The 14,591-nt window shown below is 39.1% G+C and overlaps 1 protein-coding gene across 1 annotated transcript in view; it reads right to left on the reverse strand.

The window, feature by feature from the left end:
- The window catches only part of NDST3 (N-deacetylase/N-sulfotransferase (heparan glucosaminyl) 3), a 55,393-nt gene that overhangs the window by 13,272 nt on the left and 27,530 nt on the right, over window positions 1–14,591 (reverse strand). Inside the window, exons 4-5 of the mRNA XM_010134268.1 lie at window positions 11,536–11,721; window positions 8,770–8,898 (exon numbers count right to left, since the gene is read on the reverse strand). Coding sequence (XP_010132570.1) covers window positions 8,770–8,898; window positions 11,536–11,721 — 315 coding nt within the window. The remainder of the gene's footprint in view (window positions 1–8,769; window positions 8,899–11,535; window positions 11,722–14,591) is intronic.

The following is a 14,591-nucleotide window of genomic DNA, read 5'->3' on the forward strand; positions in this document are numbered from 1 at the left end:
CCACGGGCTTTCCTGGGAGTCTGTCGGCAACAGCTACGCAGCCATGCACTGGGAGAGCTGTACAAGCTGATCCTCTGGTTTCCCTGACTACAGGGAGAAAACGTTCCACCCAAGTGCCATTTTGGGGGATTTCACCTTGGCGCTGGCCCAGCTGCAGGGGATGGTGTGTTGCTACTCGCTTCCCTGCTTCCACACGGAGCTGCGCAGAAGGCGGGACACTTGTACCCTTACTCTTCCATTTGCAGGTGTGCGGTTCCACATAATTATTACTTTTTGCCTTCCATATTGAGTTACGATGCTTTGTTCTGCTCTATCATATCACGTTCTGTTTGATTCAAACAAGATCTAAGTAATGAGAATGATTACTCTTTCTGTGCCAACTAACAGCTAGCACACGATGCTATTACAGATTTATTGTCTTAAAACCAGAGATCAGGAGATAGAAAAGGAATCCTTTGTGGGCATCTCAGAAGATTAAATCTAGTAAATGACACTATTTGTTCAATAATCTTGCACCTCAGGGAAACGCTGTAAAATATAAATACAGTTTCATATATTTCTTTATGCCTTCTTCAAAAGGGAAGCAGCTGTGAATGGATTTATATTTACTCTAATAAGCATCTGAGTCTCCCTTTCAGTTAAAAAGGGCATATTCGATTGCATTATTTCCAGCCCTCTTGTAAAATAATTTCTTTCAGGGCATCTCAGCATTTTCTTTATCTTGGTGCGAGAAGGATCACCATTTTTAGCTGTTCCTCATAAACAAACTATCATCTTGGTTGCACTTCAATGCACATTCTCCACGGGATTTAGTATCTTTCACAAGTGGGCTGAAACAGAATGCAGACAATTTTTAAAATGATAATTTGAGACTAAATCTGGCCTCTGGGCAGCAGCTCCTTTCTTGCTTCCGCCCATCTTTGGATCACAGCAGCAACAGCGCTTTACTCTGCTTTCTCCCAGAGCCTTACAGGCAGCTCTATGACCTGGTCCTTTTGGCTTCTCCTCAGCGTTTCTGCACTCCTCCTTCCCCGGAATGAAAGGGCAGAGGGCTACTTCAGTTTTACTCTCCTTCCCAATTCCTGACTTTATTTGGGATTCTGACCAGTACAGCAGGGGTGTAGGTTAATGAGGACAAGCACTCAGGAGAAACAGCCTTTATCTTTTTGAATGCCCATTCCCATTCCGTGCTGCTTACTTCCTTACAACAACATTTCCCAGAGGCAACAGCTTCTAGGTTAACAAGTTAGAGTTGAGACCGAGACCCAGTTGCTGCTACTAAATCACATATATCGGGAAAAGATGAACCAGCATGATCTCATTTACGTATTAAGAACAGAGGGAACAACGGATGCTTGAAAAGCAACTTACACTAAATGAAAACAATGCAAAAAGTGACCCAGCATCTAGCGAGGGATGTTATTTTAGCAGGCTGGATATTTTAAAAAGTATTGATCGCTACTAAATCACCTATTGAAATTATACACTGAGGACACTACTAATTAAGACTCTACGGTTTTGGTAACAGTTGTTTTCCTGACAAAAAGAGAGGTGCCTGCCTCCCAAAGGACGGACGTTACCCTTCATTCCCAAGCATGAGAAGCCCCTTCTACAGCTGGTGGCTTGTTCCTGGCTCCTCCCCCCTGGAGTGAAGGGGTCTCTCTTTTTGGAAAGACAGGGATGACAAGAACCATTCAAGGATAGTGGGAAAGACATTTTTGTTGTTGTTTTTCTTTCCAAGCTCCCTGTAAAGGTCTGAAAGGGTGAATCGTGAACCTGCTCTATGTTGGAACAGAAACGATTTATGGTGAGCAAGACGAGCTGCTCAGATGGAAAAGAGCAGCGTGGATATCTTTGTGGTGGGCAACCTGCAAATATTCCCATTCCCTTCCATACATCCTGACAAGGAAAATGCACCTTCCTTCATATTCAAACTCCATTTTACACAAACTTTTCCAGATGAACAGGTTGCACTTAAACCTCACTGTTATTCTTCTTACTCCTTTTCTGTTTATACCTCTTTAATGGCATACTACATCAGGGGGACTTTTTGATGCGGTGTCAGTTAAACTAATAATACAGGAAAGAAAACAAGTGGCCACGTCTACAACAGAGCGAAACAAATTAAGCACCAAGGAACAGGAAAAAGCCTATAGAAAAGCAGTCCACTAAGCCAGAGGTTTCCAAACTTTTTTGATTGCACATACCTATCTGTAAAAAGGTTTTGCACCCACAATGTATGTACATTTATTTATAAATCATATACTTCTAATACTGAAGTTCCAGTATTTTCTTCCCATAGCCGAATGGATCATCTTGCACACCTGGGCTGCAGGTACCCCGCTTTGGAGACCGCTGCACTAAGGTCTTAGGACTGGACTATAACCCACGAGCAGGGAAGACTCCCCTTTCAGAGGTCAGGGAGGGAGGACCGAGACTTGTAGTGACACTGGTGTTGCTGAACAGATTTATTATTATTTTGGCACTTTAAATCTGGAACTAGAAGAGTTGATATAAGAAAAAAAATCGGCAATAACCCTTTCTTTGATGCCTTTAATTTTTTTACTGTATATAAATCTGTTGCAGGCAATCCAACTTGAATAAATACATACTATTAAACCAGTCATCAAGGTACTGTTGTCATGGGCACTGTGTCACCTTCCAATCTGTGCAACAACATTTAAAGGCAGCAATGAGGCCTCCCAGCTCAATGAAGTTAAGCACAACACTTTAAAATGAAGTTAAATTATGACTGACAATTAATTACGTGATCTCTGCTAGGCACCAGAAGCTGATGCATTACCAGTTTAGAATATTGCTGATATTGTAGCTACTGAACAAATGTTTACAGGCCACAAGAGTACATCTAACTCTCAGACTGCCTATATTCCAGTTAATTTGGCATTGTGCACACTGTTTGCAGTTCTGATATTGTCTCCATGTCACTCAGAACAGTTTTTTTTCAGGTATTCGGAGACTCAGTAACAGCTGGTTTTGCTCCATTAGACTAACAAAGTGATAGAATAATGAATTAGATTGCGGTCTATGCTTGAAATCGTATTTTTAATAGTTGAAAGATATTCCTTTTAGACCTGTAGGCTACCAGAAAAGCTGTGTTCAATTCCACCACAGAGAAATTCCAGCTTGCAGCTTCTTTGTTCTGAGGCTGTCCTGCTGGGTTCCCAGCTGCCACGGAGCTGTCCACTTGCAAAGACACCAAGCCAACCAGTTGAGCTTGATTTATACAGCAGTGTCTCCACTATAAATAGAATGGAGCCAGGGAAGACTTATAAGATCAACCAAAATTGAGTATTTGGTGTAGTTCCGAATTATCAATCTGACAGTCAGGAAACCTGAGTGTATTTCCAGCTGTTGCACAAACTCTTTTTGCCTTTCTCTGTAAATTGCTCCTCGCCCTCGTGTCTCAATTTTCCAACTGGCAGCACTGTTCAGAAGACTTGCTTCACTGATAGCTGTAAACCACTTGTACAAAGCTTTCCCTCCGAGAATTTTGAAGAATCATAGAACCATAGAAGGGTAAAGTTTTCTTATTGCCCACAATTGCAATGCATTTATTGTACACTGTTACAAGGAATGGTCTCTAATGACACAGCTAATCCTATCCATTCTGAAGCCTTTCCTTGATGCCTGTTCATTTAGGATTTTTTATATTTTATCTATTCTACCCACAAAATGCCACTCCGTCTGGCTTTTATGGTGGGATTTGAAGAAGAGATACAAATACAAGGAATACTTGTATTTTTGCAGTCAACTGCAAAATGCTAGGCAAAACTGGCTTTCGCCCCTGCCCCAGTTCATGGCAATTTTCCTCACTATTATTGGAGTTCCCAAGAGTTCCTAAAATGGGCATGAGAGGAAGAGATGAAACTGTTGCCTTTCTCACTTGCCCATGGAGTGGGCCAAGCCTGCTGACGTGAACCGGCCCACTGGAGAGCCCAGGCTGTGGTCCCAGCGGGGGAGGTACCTCACATCAGTGTGCTTCTCAACACGTTTGTCATCCTTCCTGCTCCCCCCGCTCAGTGTGATTAAATACGAGGCTGTGCAAAGAGGGACAGACAGAAAGGGAAGGTTTGAGCCTGACTGACTGCCTTTGTTTTTGTGTTTTCTTCTGTAGTCCCAAAGCCTGACTATTCATTTTGTTCAGGGTCACATTAAGGCACAGTACATTCTGCTGATGGTCATATAAATCCTCTAATTTTCGGTGCTAAAGGAGATAATTTCTCCCTTGCTGCAAGTCAATTAGTTTAATAACAGCTCTACACACTGTAACTAGGGAGAGCTAAAAATTAGAGGAAAATAATACTTAGAACTGAATGCATACAAAGATTACAATTATTTTAAAATCAACCAGACACAGGGCTTAGACAGTTGACAGTCTTCCCTCTTGATCAGTACTGCTGCAGCCACACGGAGAACATACAGCTGGCTACACATTAGTTCCATTGTTGGGCTGTCAACCATTCAACGGCTTTCACCCAATTCCTCTCCCCAGGGCATTTTCCCTTTTCTTCAGATCTGTGGACACACGGTACTTTGTAAGAAAGTGCGTGTAATGCAATGACTGTATTCTGTTCTGTTTTCTTGGGAGCAGAAAAGCTAGGGGCGGAATATTTTAATGAACCGTTGTTTTCCCTTAAACATCCATCTTGTAGGAGAGCAAAGCTCCTGATCTGCATCTTCCATAGTTCAAAGGATATTTTAGGACTGGGTTATGTGTGCCTTCTACAAACTTCAACAGACACCTTAAGTTTTACTGATGCTACTGGAAAAGGTGAAGCATACGATGTTGGTTTAGACCATGTCCCTCATCACAGTTGCAATCTTACATTAAGAAAAATTTGGTTTACTTTCTCTTCTCTTACTGGGCTGTACATGCCTAGTACACGTACATTTTGTGAACATGCTGTTCACAAAAATGCCTTTTTAAATTGGCTTAACTGTAAGCAAGGTCTATCATAGAACAGTGAACTAATTTTCCTATTGTCTGGATAGCACAGGGTGAGCTAACAGACCATTTGCGTCAGCTTAGGTTGCTGGCCGTGCAGCCTCAAGGAGAACAAGAGCTGCTCAGCGTGTTTGACTCTTACTCAGTCCCGTGGGACAGGTGAGTGAATTTCAAGTGTTCATCTGACAAGAGCTGCTCTAATAGCTTATCCCTAATAGCTGCTCTCATGGCTGAACATGCACATCATTAGAGAAAATGCTGCAATATGCAGTGCTGTGCCTAGCAAAATCCTGTTCCACTCACAATTTTTACTTTTCCTGGGAAGATGAAGGGTGTATAGCCTTCACATTTATGTATTACTGTAATATGTAAAGCTGTTTGCCAAGACAGTCAGATGGGTTAAGCTCTTGTTCCATATAACAAGTTATATAACTACTGCTATATATCAAACAAATCTTTTTGCAATAGATAGCCTTAGTTACTCACTTGATCAAGTTCTGGTACTTAAATCCATTGTAACACACGTACAAGCTAAAAGAAGCTCATCTGTAATTTCGGTCTCTGAAAGCTTCATTATATCAGCGCCTCTTGAACTGTTCTGGTCTCAGTTCTTAGCTTATGGACATGTTCCACAACAACTCCCTACAGAAACAATGGCTACAGCACAGGCCGGTAACCAGTACAGACATACTTCCATAAAGCAGCAGTACGTATGTATGTTCCTCACTGCACATGAGGACAGTATACAGAGGCAGACAGAAAGAAATATTCAAATAATTTTTATAAAGGCACGTTTACTTCAGCTATGTTTAGTTCGGCTTGATTTTTACTTCTAATTATTTTTAGAGTGGTTCAGAAGTATTGATACAGCCTTTTCAGCGTTGACAGAGATTTGCTAGCAAACCTGAAAAGAAATGATACAGTTGAAGGCCATGTCTATGCCTACCTTATCATTATATACATAGCTCAAAGTCTAATTGCTCACCTCCTTCATCATTCACATGACATATTTAAGAGACTGGCACAATTTTTTTCTAAGAGATTTTAACAGAAATCTGTTTTATTAATCCAAGAACATCACTTCACACTGCAGAGAGAGACGAATCTACAGTCACTGAAGATTCTAACAAGTTCATCAGGAAAACTACTTGCTAAAAATTTTAAAGTCACTACAGCGCTAGGAAAAAAGTAAATGTGAAATAATAAAACACAGACAGCGAGCTTCCTCATTGGATAAGATGCACATCATTGAAGACTTCTTCTACAATTCACGTTCTCCTTGTGCCTTTGCTAAAGAATTTCCTGGCTAAAGTAGTGTCGGTCACACAACCTCCCTCGAAGTCAATTATTCAAACGATAATGCGGGGACAAACAATGCCAGTATACTAATAATATGGGGCTGCTGAAGGCTATTTTTTTTTTTTTGTAAAACATTTCGTGCAAGATCCTGATACAGTACGATCTCGCCTAAGGGCTGTTGAAGTCAGTAAGACCTTTAACAGAAGACAGACACAAAATATTATTGGAAGAGTAGGTAGCATGTTATGTTACTACTTAGGCTCTTTTTCAGCTTGGTGGCACTTCAACACTCTAGTTGAACACAGCAGGCAGAGCTGTCAAGGTCACTTCACAGCCACCATCAGATGGCAATCGAACCAGCGGCGCGGGGATACAAATGCGTACCCATAAACACAGCTTGCCAGCCACAAGATCAGCTGATCCACAGACCAGCTCTCAGTTCCCACATACAATGTAAGTAGCAGAGCTCAGTGGCAGAGCAGGATTTCCCGATGCTTTTCTTACCTGCAGGACTTCTGACTGTACGATGCCCTGGAACAGAGCAATAATGCCGATTCTCATGTCAGAGGCTTACAGATACACACCTGGTCCTGCGGTTTTTTTGTGCTTTATTCTGCAGACCGTAGTTGATCTGCATACTGTAAGGAAGCAGAGCCTCTCTTGTGAACAGCTACCATTGTGCAGCCAAAACACAGAGGAATTTTGGGGTTTATTCTCAGGGACATTTCTTTCAGCATACGGTACTCAGTCTAGTAACTTACACCTCAGGAACCATATTCCCTTAAGATCAGTTATCCAAATTAAATCTGGAAATGTCATGAAGGCCTGTTAAAATTTACAGCAACATTGTCTATTTCTGAAAACTAAATATTTATGTACTTGTTTAGAACATTATTTATCTGACACTGTAATGATTTCTAGTTATTTCTTCATAGTTTTAAATCAGGGAGAAATAACATTAAGAATATGACGCGTTTAACAGAATTTTTGCATCTTCTGAAAAGCTGGGTGTTCCACATTAAGAAATCCCAGCAATTTTAATAAAAACACAGGAAAACTTATGAAATACAAAATGCCACTTCATAATTAGACAAATTCCTACTGCTACTTATTTTCATTTTAATGCCTAATCTTTGCCCAACTCTGACTTGTAAATTACAGTATAAATACACGTAATACCTGAAAACCACAAACCTTAATCTTTAAATTGATTACATGCCAGGCTAATGCTTAGAACTTTATAAAAGGTTTATAAACAGATATTTAAAACCAGACACATCGTCTTTTCAAAGGCGCTCCTTAAAAGGATTGCAATAACTCGTCTTGGGTGAATTTAGATCCCATAGTAATTTACCGTTGTATTTAGAAAATAGTGCATTTAACTTCTATTCTCTTAGCCTGTGTTGTATTGGGGATATCATATTTTAAAAACTAGGTGATCACACAGACTACATTACAATGCATACATTGAGAAGGGAGATGACGTGTGTGCTGAGGAAGTGAAGTTTTCATTTCCTATTTCTACTATGTGAACAAGAAAAAGGGGGACAAAACACAGTGACTGCTCTCAAAGAACCAGAACTGTAGCCTGAAAGAATTCGAGGCTTGAAAAATAGTCCTGCATATAAATTGCTGAAATAGCTGAGAGGTTTTTTTTCCTTTGGATTTCCATTAAATTATGGAAGATTACAAAAGAGCACAAAAATATTTAGGCTATTATGCCAAAGGATTTGAGTGGAAATATGTTTTGCTCCCTTTGATGTTCTGAAAAAAAACGATCCTAATGATTACGTTTGTATAAAATGGGTAAATATCGTTGCATTTGAACTTCAGATGAAAAACTCACCTAAAAGCTTGTCTAAAAGGGCGGGTTTAATGCAACCAACCAAATTCCATGCCATTTTGAAGTACTATACTGCTCTTAATATTCTGTAGTTTCATAGCCTCGTTTGTTGTTTATTCTTCCATTAAAGATACATGACAGGTTATGCAGATGTATTAACTATGTGGTTCATTTACTGTGCCTTTTCTTTGAAGCTATTATGAACCAGCAACTGAAACTTCTCAAAACAGATTTAAGTGCAAGCACTCCTTGCTTGCAGCCTTCTCAGTGAGTGCTCCCAACATTTCAGATTGCAAATTTGGCAGCGGAGGAAAATGGACTTCATCTGAGGTACTCATCTCATGGTAATTTCAGTTCTTAACTCTTGAATTCTTTTAAAAATTAAATCTCGGAGTTTTTACTTCATGAAACAGTAAAGAAGAACAAGAAAGGTAGGTACCACTGCATTAGTAACAAAACAGTTCTCAAAACCAGACATGATCTTTGCCCAACTAACAAAACACACACAGTATCGGATCTTAAATGAACTAATGAAAGAGCAGAAGAGCTCACTGCGAGTAATCATTACTATTAGCAAAACCCAGCTAATTAGTCTTGAAGCATTCAATAACTTCTCCTTTAATTAATTTTTTTAAAAATTTCAAAATTAGACTGTACTTACTGGATTGAGAACCACTGTGAAGAACAACTCTCCTCCCTGAATACTTTTGTCTAGTTCCTTTGGGCCGCCAGGATACTCTTTATAGAAAATTGTGTGGGTGAATAAGCCACAAGTTTGCCTAGGAAGCACCTGAATTCATTTAAGAATAAGCAAAACCAAAAAAAGTCAGGAAAAATTGACAAAACAAAAATGTTTATACTGTTGATGAGATAATAAATGCCAGACAAGTAACGCATAAAACTGACAATATTCCTTTGTGATAATTGCTGGGTAGAACTGGCATCACAACTTTGCCAGAAGTCAATAATGATCTAGTTGAATTCATACACTGGAGAATCAACAAATAATGCTACTGAAAGAAACAGTATTTTTATCATCAGTGAAATCATAATGTCCAAAATTTCATCACACTTTGTTTGAAGCTGGAGACTGATCTCAGTCAGTAAGTTACAACTCAGCAACCTCTTCAAACTGATTTTGTCCGTAACACTTGATCCTAAAACCAAGTATCTGAAGTCTGGTCATCAAAGATTTCTTAAATTTTAAAACAATGTGAAACATAATGTGAAATATTATCAGTCTATATTGTATTAATCAGTTCCACTTTTTATCTGAATGATGGCTTTGTTGTAAATTTAAACTGGAATTTGAAAGTCAATTTTTTTTTTTGGCTTAGGCTTCACTACCAATAATAATTCTACACTGACATACGATGAATTTCTCGTTATAAGAAGTATATTCTTCTCATTCAGCTGTGCTGGTTTTGTAAGATCAGTTGTAATAAGAAGTAGCATAAGCAAAAGTATTTTAAAAATGCAGTTGGGTTTTCCAGTAGAGCTTCAAAATATTTCCTATCAACTTCAGAAAATAATTTGCTGGAAAGTATTTCAATCAGGTCTTTCAAATTTCAATTATTCCAATTTTTAGTGGAAAACCTACAGCTGAGTAATGAAGTTAAACTGGTATTGTTTTTTAACGTTTTAGCCCAACTTAGAACATTTCTTATATGATACCTTGAACTTTTAAAGCATACAAATCCTTTACTTGACACAGACTGTGGCTTTGTAGATACTCCTTATTTCTCAACATCTTTTTTGTAATGTTCAGGACATCGTGACCACGGATTGTAAATTCTGTGTTGTCAGAAGAGGTATTAAATGCGTACGTTTGCTATAAACTAGCACACGCTTTTTAAAACCCTTTGGATTTCACCGGTAACATATGACAACAGTTCTTTGCAGAGGCAGGGAATGATCCTATATCAGATGGGAAATGCTCTGACGAATCTTAGACAATGATTTTATTATTGAATGTATTCGTCACTATAAGCTTGCAGATGTAAAATATTAATGCATTTGCCCTGGGGAACTCAAAGCTTGAGACTCCCAAACCAGCTAGTTTTATACAACTGTTTCTGAAATAGATTTTTGGCCCCAGTGTCCTTGTGTTAAAGCTCATTATGTGTCTTCAAATGACGTGTTTTTACAAAAATTTATGAAAGAGACTTTTGGAGATTCTGAGAGTCTATCAGTCTTCCTCAAATGCTTAACGCCCCCGAGCATATCTGCAAACCCATTATTTTATATGCAGCTATTGCTTTGAGGAGAACAAACGGTAACTCACATCCACACGGTGTCAATCTTTTCCTGGATGCCTGGAGAACATTTTAGCTTGCTTCATCCAAAAATAGATCAAAACTTTCAAATATTATTATTTTGCTTAGAAAGGTGGTATCCATGGTAACTCAAGGACAATACCAGAATTCTGTTACACGTCAAGTGACAGTCTTGCGCTAAGGCACTTGACCCTGCAGAACAGCTTGTTGCAGCCAGAAGTATAACGCAGTACACACAGTAGGATCTTTCCCATTCACTGCTCTCCCACGTGCTTCCAAAAGAAAGTTACTTGAGAACATACCATCAAGTATTTTGGAAAGCTGTTGTAAAACACTTCTCAGATAAGAATGACAAGATGTGAATCTGAAATAGCCTACGCCCCAGTGACCAGATGGTGTTAGCGTAACGCCTTCCACGTCGGTCGTGTATAACTCCTTTTGGCAAACGCTGCTGTCAGTGAACAACGCTGTGAATTACGTAATACAGAAAAAGTGCGTGATTTGATTGTGGCTGCCTCAGCAGAGCAGCTTCACAGCCTGGAGGGTGATGTGGTGTGTGTGTGTCTCTCTTCCCTCGAACCTTCTGAGCGCTCCCCCCCTGCATCCAGACTGATTGCCCGGGACCAAAGCCTAGCCGTGAGGTTAAGCCACAGCGTAAAGCACAGTTCATGTTTCGGAATGGCAGGACGCAAAATGAGGGCAACTGTGCCCCGTTCAAACGGAAGAAAACAATGTTTATACACCAAGACCCAGATTCTCAGATGGCATAAACTGACAAAGCTCTTTGGCAGTTAATGGTACTATGCAAATTCAAAACCTGCTGGAAATCTAACCCATAATATTCTGTTAAAAGATGCAAGGTTGACTTTTTCCTCGAGATCTCTGAACAAGTATTAACAGTAGGACCAGAACAGTTAACAGCCTGTTAACTGTTTAACAGTGGGGAGCCTGGAGGCCACCTTCATCAGGAGGAATATCATCAGCAACAGACTGATTTTAATTAACGAGATACTGTCAAATATATCTTGCTACTTATGCATAGCAATATGTGCTTCTCACAGGGTGAACTTTCAGGATACTGTGCTTTTCCACTTAGATCCTTCATCAAATGGTAGAGTGGTTGTAATATGAACATCACAAATACAACTCACCATGATGTTTTTGTGGATGAAGCCTCGTCTATACCTTGCAGGCTTCAGGTGTGGGTATTCTTCTGTGCTGGTAACTCTGATATTCCAGACCTTTTTCCAGGCATCATAAAGTTGAACATGTACTGGATAGACTCCAGAATGGTGTGGAGCCACTGCATAGCCCAAATCAGTTGGAATACCATGTTCCTAAAACATAACATAACATAATATAACAATGACTGCTTTCAAAAATTTAAGAAACTTAATGTTTAGCATTTCTCAAATCCTTTGTTTGTGAGAGATCAAGAACAGGTCTGAAATGCAAATAGTGGCGATACCGAAATATGCTGATACACAAGGGAGATGGAAGACAGCATGGTGAAGAAGAAATGCAGGATTTTAATACAAAAGCCTTTTTAATAAATATTTCAATGAGTAGTGTAGGGAGGAGTGATATAGAGGGCTTTTACGCCGATTTCTTCAATCTATATTAAACAGAGAGCTGCACTCTTTCAAGTTCTTGCAAGAAGTTTGCTCACAAACTAAGAATTCAGAGATAAAATTACTGGCACGTATTCAGCACAACAGATAGCACAAACTTCCACTACACGTCCCTATGCAGTTACTTGGACTGTTAGTTGAATTTCACAGAAAGTCACTGCATTTCCCCTCTAGTCCACTCAGAACATAAAACCGTGTTCAACATCCAGCTTAACCGTTTCTGAGTCCTTTGCAAAAAGGAGAGAAGATAACAACTTGTAAAATTCTGAGGATAACAGGCAGATGTTGCGGAGTAATGCCTGGAGTTTGCAGGCTCCTGTCATTTATCTTGTTTACATACTGACCTCGCTGGTACTACCTTCTCTTGACGTTCAATTTATTTTCTTCCCAGTTTCTAGTTTTCAACACACTCTTAATTAACTCTGACACCTTTTCTCCTTTCTTTCAGGTTACTTTTCAGAGGAAGAGCATATAGCAGGTATTTCTCTGATGGCCTGATTAGCAGAATACACTGCCCGTAAGATGCTGTTGCGTGGCCGTGATTTAGGAAAAGAGCGTTTGCACAATCTTTCGGGGTTTTTTTATTATAATGTTGGTATTTGTATAGTCATCTTCCCCATAGTTTCTCACCATACTTTTTGCGCAAAGGTAAGAGTTGATTGATGACTGTGACTCTTCCTTTGAATAAACCAGTTAATAACAAGTCCGAAAAACTCCCTAAGTCTTGAAGAAAAATGTGTGTGATCCCAGTAAAGTCATCTTTATCTTTTCTGGAGGAGGACTGGACTACTGCAGGAAACTAATGTACTGGACTTCAAGAGCTTATATAGTCAAGGTTCAATATTAGACACCTCTGTTATAATTTAAATATGACAACTTTACTAACAGCTCAAACCAAAGCAAACTCACAAAGAGCAGCATTTTTGCCTGCTCTGGAAGAACAAGAGAAGGAAGACTTTAAAGATGCAGGGCCTGCAAGGGAAGAAAGCTATTTTTTCCTCACTGATGGCCTGCTTTGGACCTAGAGTAACAGTGTGTGTAACAGACAGGTGTGGTTTAATCACAGTTCAGAACCCTAATTTTTCTGTACTTGAAAAAAATGGTGAAATTATGTTTTCCCATTTATGGTGCACATAAAGGGGCGTAAGATTTTACCACCCTGAGGCTGGTGCAGCTTTTGAAAGTCTTGTAAGGCTGTACCGTTCCTGGGTAAGATTCAAGCACCCTGTCAGCGAGCCCGTGTCACCCGCTGGTTTACAGCTGGGGTGCAGATGTGTAATCTGCCAAAGCAGCAACGCCGAGGATCTGGCCTATTGGTTTTACTGCACGGGGCAATAAAGAATGGATATGCTGTCAGTTACACGGCTTTACACTAATTCCATCGCAGATATTTCAGTTCCTCTTCCTTTCATCTTTTCTACTTCCCTTAAGCATGCATAAACGTCAGAAAGAAAAGTGAACATGTAAGAAATTGCATTCTCTAATGTCCCATTTAATCGCCTTCATTCAGCTATAAACAAATGTCTGATTTTTTAAGGGTTTTTCCCTCACATTTTACAATATGCAATAATAAATATGTAATTAAAATCTTTCATTCTAATTATGAAGCTATTATCTTCAATGCATAAGTGCCTCCATTATTTCTTAGTGACTGTAATTCCCACGCTGAGCATTTTACACACAATACACACACTCAGTTTGATAACATGAGGTATCAAAAAAGCAGGATGCTTATCTTTGTTATTAATTTAAATGCTTTAAGCAAATGAAACATGAGTAGCTTCATGTCTATATGTCTATGCATAGCTTCAGACATGAAAAACTTTAATAAAAGGTATTACAGTATAAAAACTTTAATATAAGGTATTATAATATTAAAAGCAGTAAAAGTAGTAAAGAAAACAATGAAGTTACCTAAAAGAGGATTGACGATGAATTATTCTAATAACTAATAATACTTTAATGGCTACATAGCGTAGACCAGAGGACATCTCAGGTCACACCAGAACTACAAGAACTAATTTAATTTCTGATGGGGCTTGCAACACTACACAGAAACATAGAAAAAAGGGCATTTTGGACACAGGATTTTTCAGTTTTCATGGTTCTAACTTCTACTGAAATGCTTTCTTTAAAGGAAGAAGTAAAACTGAGCTGGCGTGTACTCGGTACAACTACAGTTTTACAGTAAACCTGGTAAAATCTTTGGTTGAAAGAAAGCATGTACCTTCCTTCCTTAAAAACAACGTTTACAAGTACAAATTTTAATTACTTGCACATTGTGTTTGCTGAGATATTCTGATACGACACTTCTTTATGTCTTCAGACAAATAATACACACAACGAATGGCCATTCAGTTAGGTTTGAGTGTCTGAAATTAACTGCAGAGAAAAGGCACGTCTGTTTCTCTAGTCGCCTCAGACCTAACGAGCTGGTTTTATTTTTTCTTGTATTCTCACTGAAACATTCTTTCCAGAGCTTTGCTGTGAATAAGTAATTAGTAAAGGCAACGCTTTGCAAAAGAAGTTTTTATAAAGCTGATCTAAAGGGAATATGTAAGATCTTATGAGGTATC

This window comes from Buceros rhinoceros, unplaced genomic scaffold (genome assembly GCF_000710305.1).
Source record: "Buceros rhinoceros silvestris isolate BGI_N320 unplaced genomic scaffold, ASM71030v1 scaffold23074, whole genome shotgun sequence".
NCBI lineage: Eukaryota > Metazoa > Chordata > Aves > Bucerotiformes > Bucerotidae > Buceros > Buceros rhinoceros.